At 33.0% G+C, this 14,143-nt stretch overlaps 1 protein-coding gene across 8 annotated transcripts in view; it reads right to left on the reverse strand.

Moving 5' to 3' along the window:
• Positions 1-921: 921 nt before the first annotated feature.
• The window catches only part of LOC136029562 (E3 ubiquitin-protein ligase HECTD1-like), a 484,457-nt gene continuing 471,235 nt past the window's right edge, over positions 922-14,143 (reverse strand). For all 8 annotated transcript variants that reach the window (XM_065708048.1, XM_065708041.1, XM_065708047.1 and 5 more), the window contains 5 exons: positions 11,501-11,622; positions 10,361-10,551; positions 6,428-6,632; positions 3,460-3,701; positions 922-1,332 (listed from right to left, as the gene is read on the reverse strand). In XM_065708048.1, the coding sequence (XP_065564120.1) occupies positions 1,047-1,332; positions 3,460-3,701; positions 6,428-6,632; positions 10,361-10,551; positions 11,501-11,622 (1,046 nt within the window). In that variant the 3' untranslated portion in view covers positions 922-1,046. The remainder of the gene's footprint in view (positions 1,333-3,459; positions 3,702-6,427; positions 6,633-10,360; positions 10,552-11,500; positions 11,623-14,143) is intronic.

Raw genomic sequence — 14,143 nt, forward strand, 5'->3', positions numbered from 1 at the left:
GATGGCCATTATTATAAACTGCTTGCCTGCAGCAAAATTTGCTGCTCTCCGGCAACAAATTTAAGATATTAAAGGAAATTTCATAATCCAGTTTGGGTTCAATGTGATAATAAAAAAATATACATGTTTTTTTTTGTTAGTAGAATAAATTCAACTGTCCCTCAAAGCCCTGAAAAAAAAAACATAATAAAACTCCCCTTAACTGCACGGTTTCCAAGGTATTTAACACCGTCAGGATAAAAGGGCATTTAATACCAAATCATATTTGCTACGACTTGAGCGAGTTTAAGCCTCAACCGCGTATTAAGCGCTACGATGTATTTATTTTATTTCAAATTTGTTTGTTATTAAATTCAATTTATCTTAATTGTACCCCAAAGACCCGTCAAAACTTTCACGAAAAAATATCAATAACAGCATGGTTTATGAGCTACTGATCATATATAGATTAAGTCTATTTTTGCAACAGCCAAAAACAGCCTGATTTTTATTTTTTTTTTTTTGCACCCTAATTCTACTCAATATACAAGCTAGTCTAACTTTTATAGTCTAATAATTTTTCGGATTCTTAGTTCCCCAAAAAAATTTTTGGTCTTTGGAACTGTTTGGATAGATGTTCAATGGCAATATTGAATTCAAACTTCTGGTTTGATATATTTCCATGCATACGACACTAATCTGTTCTATTTCATAAATAATCTTGACATATATTAATTTTACTTATGACTCATTTTAATTTATTGACCTTGAAGCATCACTTGCTGCTTCAATTTTTTGTGTTGCTATTTATTTATTTATTTTTGATCCTTGTTTTGTCTTTTCTTTTTTTTTTTAGTCAAGACATGTTCATGTTAGCTCCAGATATTGCAGTGAATAAATATATTCTATTCTAAATACTGCTAAAAAAAAACATATCCGAAGTGAATTTTCAGCTTCATTTATTCGATTTCTAAGATAATAGAACAATAACAGTCAAAACTCGAAAGCAAAAGTAAAGACATTAGCGACGACAAAGGAGAGAGAAAGTGAGATAGAAATGAAAGCACTTAATTTAAATGAAATCCCTTCTCCTTTGTTGCAGCTAAAAGACGCTCTTTTAATATCTCTTCACTTTCATATTCAGGAAGCTTGAGATAATGTAAGCATGTATTCACAGACGGGTATCCCGGGGTTCCATTTGAGCTAACTTTCCTGACAACTGTTAAACGGGGGTAGAGGGATGATAGGCCACCTGGTGGCAAGGAGGAACAGCCTGTTACGAACTGAACAAATGCCTTCTTCTCCAGTGGCTCCAAATCGGTGAGTACGTTTACAAACCTCACGTAACCAGGACTAAAAATAAAAACAACAAAATTATTAAACACCACAACAAGATGAGGAAAAATAAGCCAAAGAAAAAACGAGGATATTTCCTGCCAGTGTAAAAGCAAAAATACAATGCAAATATTTCGAACGAGACCCTACTCAGTCGTCCTCAGAGCAAAGATAAAAAAATAATAAAAGACCATGAAAATTTATTTTAGTAGTTTTGTTTTATTGTCTTTTATGGTCCATAGGTTTTTTTTAGAAATCTCAAAAGTTTATCTCCCCCTTACATCTTGCCTAATCATCAAACAAAAGTCAATTTCTTAACAAGCTCTGTATCAAGAATTGACAGAAAATTAACGAGACAAGAATTTGAAAACGTCGATTTGACTAACTGCCAAGATTTTTAGGTGAGTAAAGCCAATATACTGCAACTAAAAAATAAAAATGTCATAAAAATGGATTTAGAAGACATTGGCACAGCTAGAGATGGGATGCCCCCCCTCACCCACCTAATTTTTTCACTTTAGTTTATTTTTTGCTTCAAGGAAAAGAAAACAAATTTTTTTTAAAGTTTTCCCTTTTGTTACAATTGCACGAGGCCAGAATCTATCTACTTAATTACATTCATCCTCACTTTGGTTTCTAAAAAAATGCTTAAAAAAAAGAGGCTTTTGAAAGGCTTTTAAGTAAAACTAAAACAACAAAATTTCAAAGAAGTTCTTTTCTATAATAACTTAATCAAACAATTATTTACCATTAGACATTATTTTTAACATTTAAATTGGCTTTCAGTAAAATTAAAGTTAAATTATATTATTAAAACATATAGTGTAAAAACGAAAACAATAGTATATAGTATAAAAACTATAGCGTATAATTTAGAAAACTGCAATAACTCTGCGTGGAATTTTTTTTTCATCTTTTGTTTTTACTTGCACTTTTTTCCTTTTTTTTTAGGAATCAGAAAATTGTAAGAACTTGGCGTAAAAGGTTTTTTCAAGAATCTTTTGTATTTGCTTGCTCTGTTATTTGTTCCATTGAAACGAATTTATATATATATATATATATATATATATATATATATATATATATATATATATATATATATATATATATATAATTTTTGAGATTTGCAATACAAGAATATCCTTAACAATTTACTTAGATATAAAACTCTGGGTGATCCCGTAAGCAAAAAAAAAAGAAAAAAAAAAGAAAAAAAGGACTTATGCTTACCATTGCAAGTTTCCTTTTTATCTTTATTTTATTCTAGGTTTAAGATATTTTGCATAACTATGCCTAGTTATGGGTATGCCAGTTAAGGGCGTAACCATACTCGCTAAGAATTTTGAAGTTTTTACGATTTTACTCTTATTTTTCATAAAATTTGCCTTTTTTAGTGTTTTTTTTGAAACAGCTTGATAAGTTTTATGTTACGAGCCAATCAGCATTAGAGGCTATATTCTTAAAAGAAGAGATATAATAAGGCCCAATCTGCTCGTAATTTATCAATGTTTCAATCTTGAAAAGAGGCCAACATCAGGAAAAAAGAGTCAATGCTCAGTGGCATTGAGCAAAAATGAAAAAAACAAAAAACATATTTGGTTCAATTTCGCTATTTCATAATTCTACCCGGAACATAACTTTTTGTACCACATGTAACCCCAAGCTCCTAAAAGGAAAAATCATATTGGTTCACAAAAAAGTGATTCGTTTCTAATTTTCACTGATACTTTTTATTTTTTCTTTAGCAGTATTTTTAAAATTTATGTTAACATTACAGAAAAAAAGACGGACTTGGCCAAATCACAAATTATACAGACCAGAATGCACATTTTTGGAAGAAGCCAAATTAAAAATTATACAGAGCCAAAATGTATAATTTTGGATGAAGCCTTTTAACATCCCTTTGAAACATTCCAATCCCACAGCGTACAAAAGTATACTGAGATACTCCTGTCGAATCTTTGCTTAATTTTGACAAAGGAAAGCAATTTGTCACACGGCCCATTAAATTCCCTAGATATGGTAGTTCTATACAAAACTTGTTAACGGACAATTATTCTTTCAAATCCAAAACTATGAGCTATTTAAATCCGTCTTTTATTGTTTAGCAACAGAAGAAAATGAATAAAAGCAAATGCTACCCACCTATCTTTGCTATACCCCAGCTTAGGCTCAGTATAATTTAGAATATCTTCTCGGGTCCAATTTGGCGCTTGTTCACCACACAGCACTTTCCGAAGTTCGTTTGGTGTGAATGCAGCTAATCGTTCCAGGGGAACAACTTTCTCAATGCCTCGTTTAAGAGCCTCAACTTGACGACGGACGCCAGATGATAAGCAGAAGTCTGACGTTAGACGAACATATTGTCGAGCATTTGCGTATGTTACCTGTACAAAATAAGACAAATAATAAGTAATGTCGACACAAATAATATATTTACCAATGTGAATAAAACATAAAGATGTTTAATGACGTTTTGCGTTGATTAAACATAATAACTACAATGGAAACGATTATTAAGGTTATCAAAAGACCTTATACACAATGTAAATAAGGAAAATATGTATAACTTATTTTTAGATCACCTTTTGTTTAAGGGACTCACTTAGTAAATACGTAGATGCTGGTTTTTAAATGACAAGCTTAAAAATTTTGGAACAAAGATTTTTTCTCATCCCTACAAAACCGAAGTACGACTTTGACGTCGGACAGTCAAATACAATTGACCGGAATTGAAAATTTAGCAACTTACACTGCAAAAGTAGTTAGCCAATATCGCGTTACACCTCAACAGGCAAATTTTCACAAACATCATTTCTACAGATTCGTTTTTAATTACCTTCCTCTTAAGCCACAAGAAAGAAATTCCGAGAGTGTGCTAAGGATATCTCAGTTTGATTTTAGAAACAACTATGTTTAATCACTTAAAGTACCAAAGGCACCAAAATATTTTTTTTTCCACGGCTCCATCTTAGCTATAATCATATATGAAAACCGGAATTATCAGCGATTTTTTTGGGGGGGTTGTTACAAAATTATAAACAAAATATTGGTTACGCCAGCTTCACCGCTGTTGTCACGCTGAACCATGACAAATAATAAGCATAGACTAATTCGCTAAACTTGACATAATAAAGTAATAAAAGTGACTTCTGGAAACAGATGTATTAAGGTATAAGGAAATCAGATGTAATACAGATATCAATTCCATGGATATGTGTAAATGGATAAATACAAACAAAAAATTATAATTTTTCTTTCTAAAAAGATGTTCTTGAAGGCAAATCAATTAAATAACATGCTAGTTCGAAGCGTTAATCTTGAATAAATTCATCAACAATCATATTAATGCATAGCTTAAAATGAGCAAAAAAAAAGACTGAAAAATTACAGATCGCTCTCTTTCTACAAAAACGACGGGAAACGAACAGAAGAAGGCGCAGAAAAAGGTTTGTACTTTTAGAACAAGTGATAAGTTTATCGAATTAGTTATTTTGATTGCTTATTATTTATAGTTACTTGTGTGAGTTACTGGTTAATTGTTATTATGTTACCACTAAGGCTGTTTGGATTTCACATCCAGTTCTGCTTAAGCAGTTAAGTGATAGTTTCCATCTGCTGCTGCTACGAAACTGCTCATTATTTTCCTTCTAGGGATAGGGGAACTGAAAGAAACTTACTGAAATGGCGAGATCCATTTCCTTCCCACACCATGGGAGTGTGGGATGGAACTATCTCCAATCAAATCGAGAGAAGTACTTGATATTTATTTGACTCCATTTTAAATAAGCTAAATAAATAAAAGCTTTTTACAGATGGGGCAAATTGCTGCATAGCTAATAAGAGTCCATTCTTCTTTCTTTTTTATGGAAAAATTAACAAACACTATGATTTGTTCCGATTCACCTTCACTCTCATCAGTTACGGAAATTTACAAAATATAGGGGGGAAGGATAAGAAAAAGAATATACAAAGAAGAGTATTTTTAAAAATCTACGAAATCTATTTTTTTTTCGAATTTCTGACTGAAAATACAGAAAAGGTGTTTTTATGGCGGAGAAGTGATTTAAACGTCATTCTTTTATACCCGGCATACAAACACGGGAATTCCAAAGCCGATAAAGCCATATTTAGAACAAAACAAACCGATACAAACAAAGAAAAAGCGTCCTATTGACGAGCTTCTCAACCTTTCAAAGCAAAAGGACCTGTCACTGTGCATTTAGGAGATGAGGGTTTAAGGTCCACGGTAGCATCTCATCATTACCACTGTTAAACAAAACTTCCCTTAAATTTCCAAGTTAATAAAACCTGAAAAGGGAATGGCCCGGTCTACCCCCAAAAGTATCAGTGGGAAAGTTCATAGTTTTTTAGAAAATTAAAACCCCTCCAATTTTTTGCTAGTGGAAGACAGTTGGTACATACCTGAATCAAAACTCTATTGAGCTTGAGTTGTTATTTTCAGTTAAAGGTATATTATACCCGGAATAATTTTATTTGGGTGCAAGGCCGACATATACAGTTGATTTCATACAAAAAGAGATCAGTAGTGATCCAGGGGAAGGTGGGTAGAGGAGGGAGGGACTTTTCCTCTATAGCCCACCACACTATAATCTTACATCACAACAATGTTAGGATTAGACTATTTTTTTATAGACTGAAAGACTGCTTTAGTAGCGTCTCCGAACTTATAATCCTGTTGTTATTAATTATTCTACATTTCACTGATAAATATTAGCCTTATTTTTATTTATTTATTTTTAACTCTTTTTTGTCTTTTTAACATGTTGTGACTAATCTCAGTTTAAATAACGAATGGAATCAGCTTAAATTCATTCTGATAATTTAAATTTTAGATCGTTTTGCCAGGCTTTTAGTTTTCATTGCTGTTTATACTTCTTTATTGGTCCTGTTCTTATTTATTGACCCCGAAATTTGAATTTGGCCCTGCGGGGTTAGTGATAGCCATTTTATGAAATAAATATCTTATCTTCTGTGAAATTATAAATTTGGAATATTGTTTTTTGATTCTAGTTAGAAAGACCTAAGTTGTACTTCATTGGTTGCAATTTTTTTTGCAAAGAACCCAAGCGAAAAAAAAAAAAAATCTCACCAGCATCTCAGAGCCCCCATCCACCAAATCTACTTCATCAATGCCATAAACTCCCGATGAAGGAGAATATTGAAAAGTTAGATGCAGATCTTCTAATGTGACTCCATTGTGAAGGACCTCTCCTGACTTCAAATTACTTAACTCTAATAAGAATCGACCTCTAACGGGGTCAACTTCGACTAGATCGTGCAATGTTAGAAAATTACTGAAAAAAAGTATTATTAATAAAAAGTCGACAAAAATGAGGGAAATGAGATAACAAACATTAATCAAGTAATTAATTTTTATTCCGTAAAAATCCGTCTTCATTGGCCATCAGATCATTTCATATTTATTACCATTAGGCTTCTCAAAATTTCAGGTCAGTCTACTTAGTTCCTGTCCTGCTGAATTCAACAGTATTACTGACATGGTTGTCAGCTACCAAGGTCTGAAGCAAGTAAAAATTGAGCCCAGAAGGTGATTTTTCCCCGAAAAGAGTAAAGTCAAAATATTTGTGCTCCTCACTTTTCTGATTCCTTTTCAAGTAATTTTGGGACCATGAATTATCAAGTGACCGTCTAAATTATAATCAAACAGCATTTTTTCGCCAAAACTGAGGGAGATGAAGGATCAAAAGATGTTTTTAGGGAGAAAGGAGCACAAAATCAGCAATAAAATTATTCCTCTAGTTTCTGCTGCTTAACAGTCCTTAAACTGGAAAAATTTTAATATTAACTATTTATTTTAATTAAAAAACAAACAAAAAACAAGCAAACCGTTTTTAGTAGGCTATTGTTTTCAAAAACGTGAAAATTGTCTAAACTTTGAAGAATATATGGCATATTTAATAAAAATAAATATTGGGAAGCTATTGTGAGTTGTCTAATGGAATCATAGTCCATTCTACAGGGTAAAATGAACCTGCCTCAATAGCAAATCCAATTGTAATTTTTAAATTAATTCCAGTTACAATTTGGAATTAATTCTTAATTCCTGTCATTATAGGGTAAATGTTACCGTGAATGTTCGAAATCTGGTTAATGTTGACATTCACCGGTGACTGTCCGAAATTTCTCTGCTTGGATGCAATTTCAGCTTTTTCAGTCTTATGCAAGCTATGACGGTAAAATATAAAGCTAGGTTAGGCTAGATTATGCTAGTTTAAGTTAGGAAAATCAGACGCTTAATGCCGGTCAGGATTTAAAATAAGAGCTCTGAGTCACGATGTCCTTCTAAATATCAAAATTCATTAAGATCCGATCCCCCACCCATAAGTTATAAATACCTCTTTTTTCTAATTTTTTCCTCTCCCTTTTGCCCCTCAAATGGTCAAATCTGGGAAAATGACTTTATCAAGTCAATTTGTGCAGGTCCCTGACATGCCTACCAATTTTCATCGTCCTAGCACGTCCAGAAGCACCAAACTAGCCAAATCACTGAACGCCTCTCCCCAACTCCCCCAAAGAGAGCAAATCCAGTACGATTACGTCAATCACGTATCACGGACATTTGATTATTCTATCCACCAAGCTCCATCCCGATTCCTCCACTCCAAGTGTTTTCCAAGATTTCCCCCTCCAACTCCCCCCCCCCCAATGTCAAAGGATCTGGTCTGGATTTGAAACAAGAGCTCTGAGACATGAATCCTTCTAAATATTAAATTTCATTAAGATCCGACCACCTATTCGTAAGATAAAAATACCCCAATTTTCACATTTTCCAAGAATTCCGGTTTCCCCCTCCAGCTCCCCCCAATGTCACAGGATCTGGTCGGAATTTAAAATTAGAGCTTTAAAGCTTTTATCTTTTGGGTTTTTTATTAAATTTCATTAAGATCTGGTCACCCTTTTGTAAGTTACAAATACCTCAATTTTCAAAATTACCCCCCCCCCCCCCCCAAATCCACCAAAGAGAGCAGATCCGGTCCAGTTATGTCAGTCAAGTATGTTAGACAGGTTTCTATTCTTCCCATCCAGTTTCATCCTGATCTCTCCGCTTTAAGTATTTTCTAAGATTTCCGGTCCCCCCCCCCTCCCAATGACGCTGGATCCGGTTGAGATTTAAAATGGCTATATAATCAACTAATTTTTGTAATTAATAATTCATAAATTTTTTGACAAGAATGGCAGTAGAAAAATAATCGTATCTAAAACAATACCAATAGTAATATACCCCCCCCCCTTCCCCGTGAACCAAAATTTATCAAAAGCATTACAATCTGAGTTTTACAAACATTTCATAATGCAGTAGTAACACTATAATTTTCATCTTCATATCAGCTTATCTTCAAACACATTAAAGGAAGAAATTACGGGCATACACAAAATGTGTCTTGCTAACCTCCTAATCTCCTTTTTATACAATCCTAATAAGGGGGGAATTAATGCCAGGTTTTTTTTCTCATTCAATTGGACTATCTGTCTTGGCTTTTTCTACAATTAGCCATGACTTGATACCCACAACTATTCCATTTTAATTCCAATTTTTATAATTTCATGCTTATTTTCATTTAATATTAAAATTAAATAAATATTTAACACTTAAAAAAAATTAATTCCAAAATTTCATTTTAATTCCATTTTTAATTCTGTTGCCCAAATATTTGTAAATCTTTGGGCTTGAACTGGAAATGCTGGAAATTATCAGCGAAATGAAATCAAATTATGAATCTCAATCAGACAAGATCTTTTTCAGATTTATGTCTGTCCCACTATAACATTTTCCATAGAAAAAAGGAAAACAGTAAATATTATTTTTAGGGTTGCCACCACGGTCGGTTCCTAAAGTGCTACAATTGCCCAAATTTGAGTGCTACACAACGATTTTCGGTGCCATAGTCAAAAAAGTGACGGTAATAGTTAAAATTAAATTAGTTTAATTAAATTAGGTAAAAAATTAGCACTTTCATACTATTTTAGCAACCCTAAGCACGTGCTACAAATAACAAAATGGCACTAAAATAGTCGTTTGGTGCTACAGATGGCAACCCCGATTATTTTATTTCAATGCAGATTTCTCAAAATGATAAAATTATAATGGTAACGATTTAAAATGGCGTAACGAGCTAAATGGCACTAAATGGTGCTTTTGCCTTAAGTACCATTGCTTTTTTATTTAGTTTTTTTTTTAAATAAAATTAAACTATTGGGGTGGGTAGAAAATGTTCAGTACCAAGCTTTTACTTTTAATAAAATGCATTATTTTTAGCGCCATTTCAATAATGAAATGGCACTAAAATAGTCGTTTGGTGCTACAGGTGGCAACCCCGATTATTTTATTTCAATGCAGATTTCTTCAAAATGATAACGATTGTAACTGTACTGTAATTGATTAAATCAACTAATTTTTGTAACTGATAATTTATAAAACTTGTGACATGAATGGTAGTTGAAAAATAAGCGCATCTAAAACAATACCAATACTAATATAGTACCCCAATCCCCATATTTATTTAAATTTTTTTTTTTTTACTTTGTTTATATGATTATGCGTATGGTCTCGCCAAACGAACAGCATAAATATTTATTTTATATTCATTCACAGAACCATAAGACAAAAAAAGAACTTTAATAACAGATGTAGTTACTAGTTTTTGAAATCAAAGAATTTAGTGCCAGTGAGAGCAGAGGAGGTGGGATTAAAAAGAAAAAATGTAAAAAAACTATCAAACGTCCAAACAATGGAATAGAAGAAAAATGATATAAATAAAAAGAAAAGGATAATGAAAAAAAGGGATAAAAAGGATTTTCTAGTAAACTATCTAACGTCAAAATAATGGAATAGAAGGAAAAGGATAGTGAAAAAAGAAAAGGCTAAAAAAGTATAAATGTGAAAAAAGAAAGGGATAAATAGAACAGTAAAAAAGAAAAAACTAAAAAAAGGAAAATATAAAAGTAAAAGTTGTAAAAGATAAAAAGTAAAAGAATAGTTGTACAAAAAAAAGTGACGTACCTAGTTGAAAAAACGCTATTTCTTCGACCATAACTTCTCCTAGCTTCTGAATCTAGGTCACCAAGACAAAGAAGTTTTAAAAAGGCGTTTGAAAATGGCAAGTCAATAAGGCGACCGTCTTGAAGTGCTTTACCAATAACAACGCCAATAAAGTAAGTAAGCCTTTCAGCCCGCTCACACTGCTCCGAGTCCTTTAATAGATAAATTAATAAATAATGGAATATGATATCGTAACTCGGCTATATAATTCAAACAGTGGCGTCAATTCGTCAAAATTTACGGGGGGAGGGGCAATTTGGTGTTTCTTGGAAAATACGAAGATAAAGGCATTTATCAATGGAAATGCCAACCAAAAATGTATTTTTCAAAATCTTTAGAGAGGGGAATCCAGGGGAGACACGTGCCCCTTCTCCCTGCAATCCCAATTGACACCACAGGATTTAAACGGCGCTGAGTAACTTTTTGTTTTAGATCAAACTAATACTTATAGTATCCTCTTCTAGTTATAATCACCACGATTCTGACCTTGAGACCCTATATGATCCGATTCTTATTTCTTTGTCAACATTATAAAAAAGTTTCAACTACACTAGCGAATTAGTTAGAATTAATTTCAGACCTCCCCTCTTCCCCCATTTCATCGTAGGAGTTTTTTTCTTCAGATAGCTTGATATTTCCATGTCTTAGGTTTTAGTTTGACTCTATATTTCGAGTCAACATATAAATATGTATGACGATGGCTATGGCTGTGATTTTTATATGTTTAGTGTCTTATCTTTTATTATGACTAGAACTGGCATTGATCGGCATAACCGTGTAAGGCGTTTGGCAATAAGATCGTTTGCATTTGTCTCTGGAATATATAAGCTTTGAAGTGGGTGGTATTTTTTTTTATAATTTTTTTTTTTTTTTTACAGAAATTACCCTAGGTCAATTTTTACTCCTTTAAAATTCTAATAAAAGGAAATTTAGTATGAAGAGACATACAAAAAACAATATTTCATAGAGTCGTCAGTAGCTTCGGTAGTATTTTTATCCAACGATAAAGTTAGAGGAAAGAGAAATTGAAAGAAATAAAAACTGGAAGCGAAAAAGTTAGTCGTGACAAAAAAAAAAAGAAAGAAGCCTGGAAATAAATACCTGTGGCAAAGGAGCGAAGAAGAGACCACCAAGTCTTCGGACATAATAGCCAGGTGGTTTCCCTTCCATTTGGTCGAGGTTCTCTGCCTCGGGATGAAAATCATCATCGCAAAGCCAAATACCTGTTGAACAAAAATATATCAAATATTAAAAGCGATTTAAAATCTTAAAAAGCAATCGCTATTAAAACCGATTTAAATATAAAAACCGACCTCTTATCGGTTTTAATTACAAATATTTTGATGATCAAAACTATTCCCAGTTCTGATTCTGATTCCCCTTCACAAGCCCGATTCCGATACAATTTCCCGTTTCTGGTTCACATTTATAGCCAATTTGAGTATTTCATCCCCAATTAGTTGCAGTGTGTATTATCAAAACTAGGCAACTACGTTGGATTTGCTTTCTGGGGTGGGGGGAGGGCGCAGTAATAAAAAAAATATTTTATTGATAACTTAGGTATTTTCGAGAATTTACCAGCTGATGACGGTCGGTGTGTATATGATCGAAAAATCCTGAATTTTGGTCATTGTTTTCTACTGTCTAATAAAGGATTTATCCCTATTCGAACTGTTATTTGTACCTCATTGATAACTTGAATAAGAAGTTCCAGAAAAAATATATGAATTAGCGAGGAGGGACTCTCGAGACCCTCCATTGAGTACATTCCTGTCAGAGACATTATAAAACAGAAACAGTTACTAGGTAGACTCAAAGAAAAACATGTTAGTGAGGAGAATTGGACGTCTTACGTTTTACAGAAGTCAAAAATAGGGTAGCATTCACTGGCAGAATTATAAAAATTTTGAAACCTGATGCTTTTTATTAGAGTTAGCAGTCAGCGATAATTCTAATATAGACCACTCTAAGGTGATAGCTAAGCTACAGCTTAATACTTATTTAAGAAAGGTCGAGTTAGCTGAAGTGGCACAAAATGATCTGGATAAAAATGAAAAGGTAAACCTTGAAATTACCAATAGGTCTCTCGAAAAATAAATTCAAGCAAAACAAGCTTGATACTTATTTGTTGAGTTTTCACTCGTTTGGTTGGAGATAAGACCTCCAAACCAAACACTACTGGTGTGTCTCAACTGTAAAACCACAATTCACTACAGAATCAAGCTTCGCAAGCTAAGCTGGCTGTTTCAGGCAATTTTGAATAGCCAAAAGGCCACGTCACAGGAGCCTACCACAACGACGATGTACGTTTTAAAAACTACAACCATGTTTCTTCCCAACCCCCTAAAAAGATATTCCTAAAACCCCCTAAAAGCTATTCTTAGACCCTTTCTTTTCCATTCCTATCAGTTTTACACACTCAGAGTGGGCAAGGTGGTGACAAATGAGAAAAACTAATCAGTAAAATAAGTAGTAACGAGTAAAACTAAGAAGTAATATCTCGATCATCAAAAATCAAAACGTTTCAAGTTCAACACCACCAGTTTGAAATGATTCGATTGATGTACTGGTACATTACAAGAACAAAGACCTTCAAATCCTATTGACAAAAACTACACTATTTAACCTATTCATACATCTTTACTCTGTGAGTGTGCGGGACGGGGAGGGGTTATTGATGCCTAAATATCGTTTAAGACCAATTTTTGATCCATGTAAAACGTTCCATGTTTGGATAAGTCAATGTATACCCACATTGCACACACAAATTCCTCCTCTGTTCAATCCAGATTATTGCAATCGATTACGATTTTCCACACTGACAGCCAATGGTAACCATTCTCGTTGAAAGAGAATAGTTTTCTGTCAAAGACGAAAATTAATTGCCACTGTTTCTTGCAAGCCCTATTGAACACAGGATCTATATGCTCTCTATACATGGGACAATCATCTCAGGTTTCTCAATTTAATTTTATCAGCATTTTTAGTCTAGTAAATTACTAGACTATTGATGTTGGAAAAAAATTGTAAATAAGACTTTTTACATTAGTCTTAAATAAGACTGTTGGCAAAGTCATAGCAACATCATTAAATAGTCAACTTTAGTACCTCTTCTGACCGAATAGATTAATAAATACGGATAGAGAAATATTGTCAGTTCCATCCTGAAAATTACGGCGCATAGATAACGCTTGTAGTACTGTCCCAGCTTAAGATTAAAACTTCGTTATACCTACTTACCCGTACAACCTAGTACTACGATTTTAGTTTTCAACACAGTAGAAGATCAAAATAGTATATCTTAGAACCAAATTTATTGGAAATCTGTCTTTTGTTATTTGTGCATGGTTCAACTAATATAACTGCCAACTCAAAGATCTTATACACTAGGCTCTGAATCTGGCTAAAATTGAATTCAGATACCCGAAACAATTTAAATTTCTGAAAACTGAATATATATTAAACACAGAAACACCCATAAAGAAAAGGAGTATGAGCTTCTCTTAAAATGCCCTTATTTGGTGTCTATAGTATTCTAAAGTTTGTACAAGCTTGTCACTGCGTTGTCATATAAGGCCGACGCCTGACTGGCACGTCAAATATTTGAATAAAGATCTTTGATGCAAAAAAAAACTCATTTTTTAAATATAATCAATTCAAAAATTTTTACGCACAAAATACTCTATAGGAGCCTTGTATACGTAAACACGAAAATGTTTGACAAAAAAGCTTACAACTTGGATC

Source organism: Artemia franciscana, chromosome 7 (genome assembly GCF_032884065.1).
Source record: "Artemia franciscana chromosome 7, ASM3288406v1, whole genome shotgun sequence".
Classification (NCBI taxonomy): domain Eukaryota; kingdom Metazoa; phylum Arthropoda; class Branchiopoda; order Anostraca; family Artemiidae; genus Artemia; species Artemia franciscana.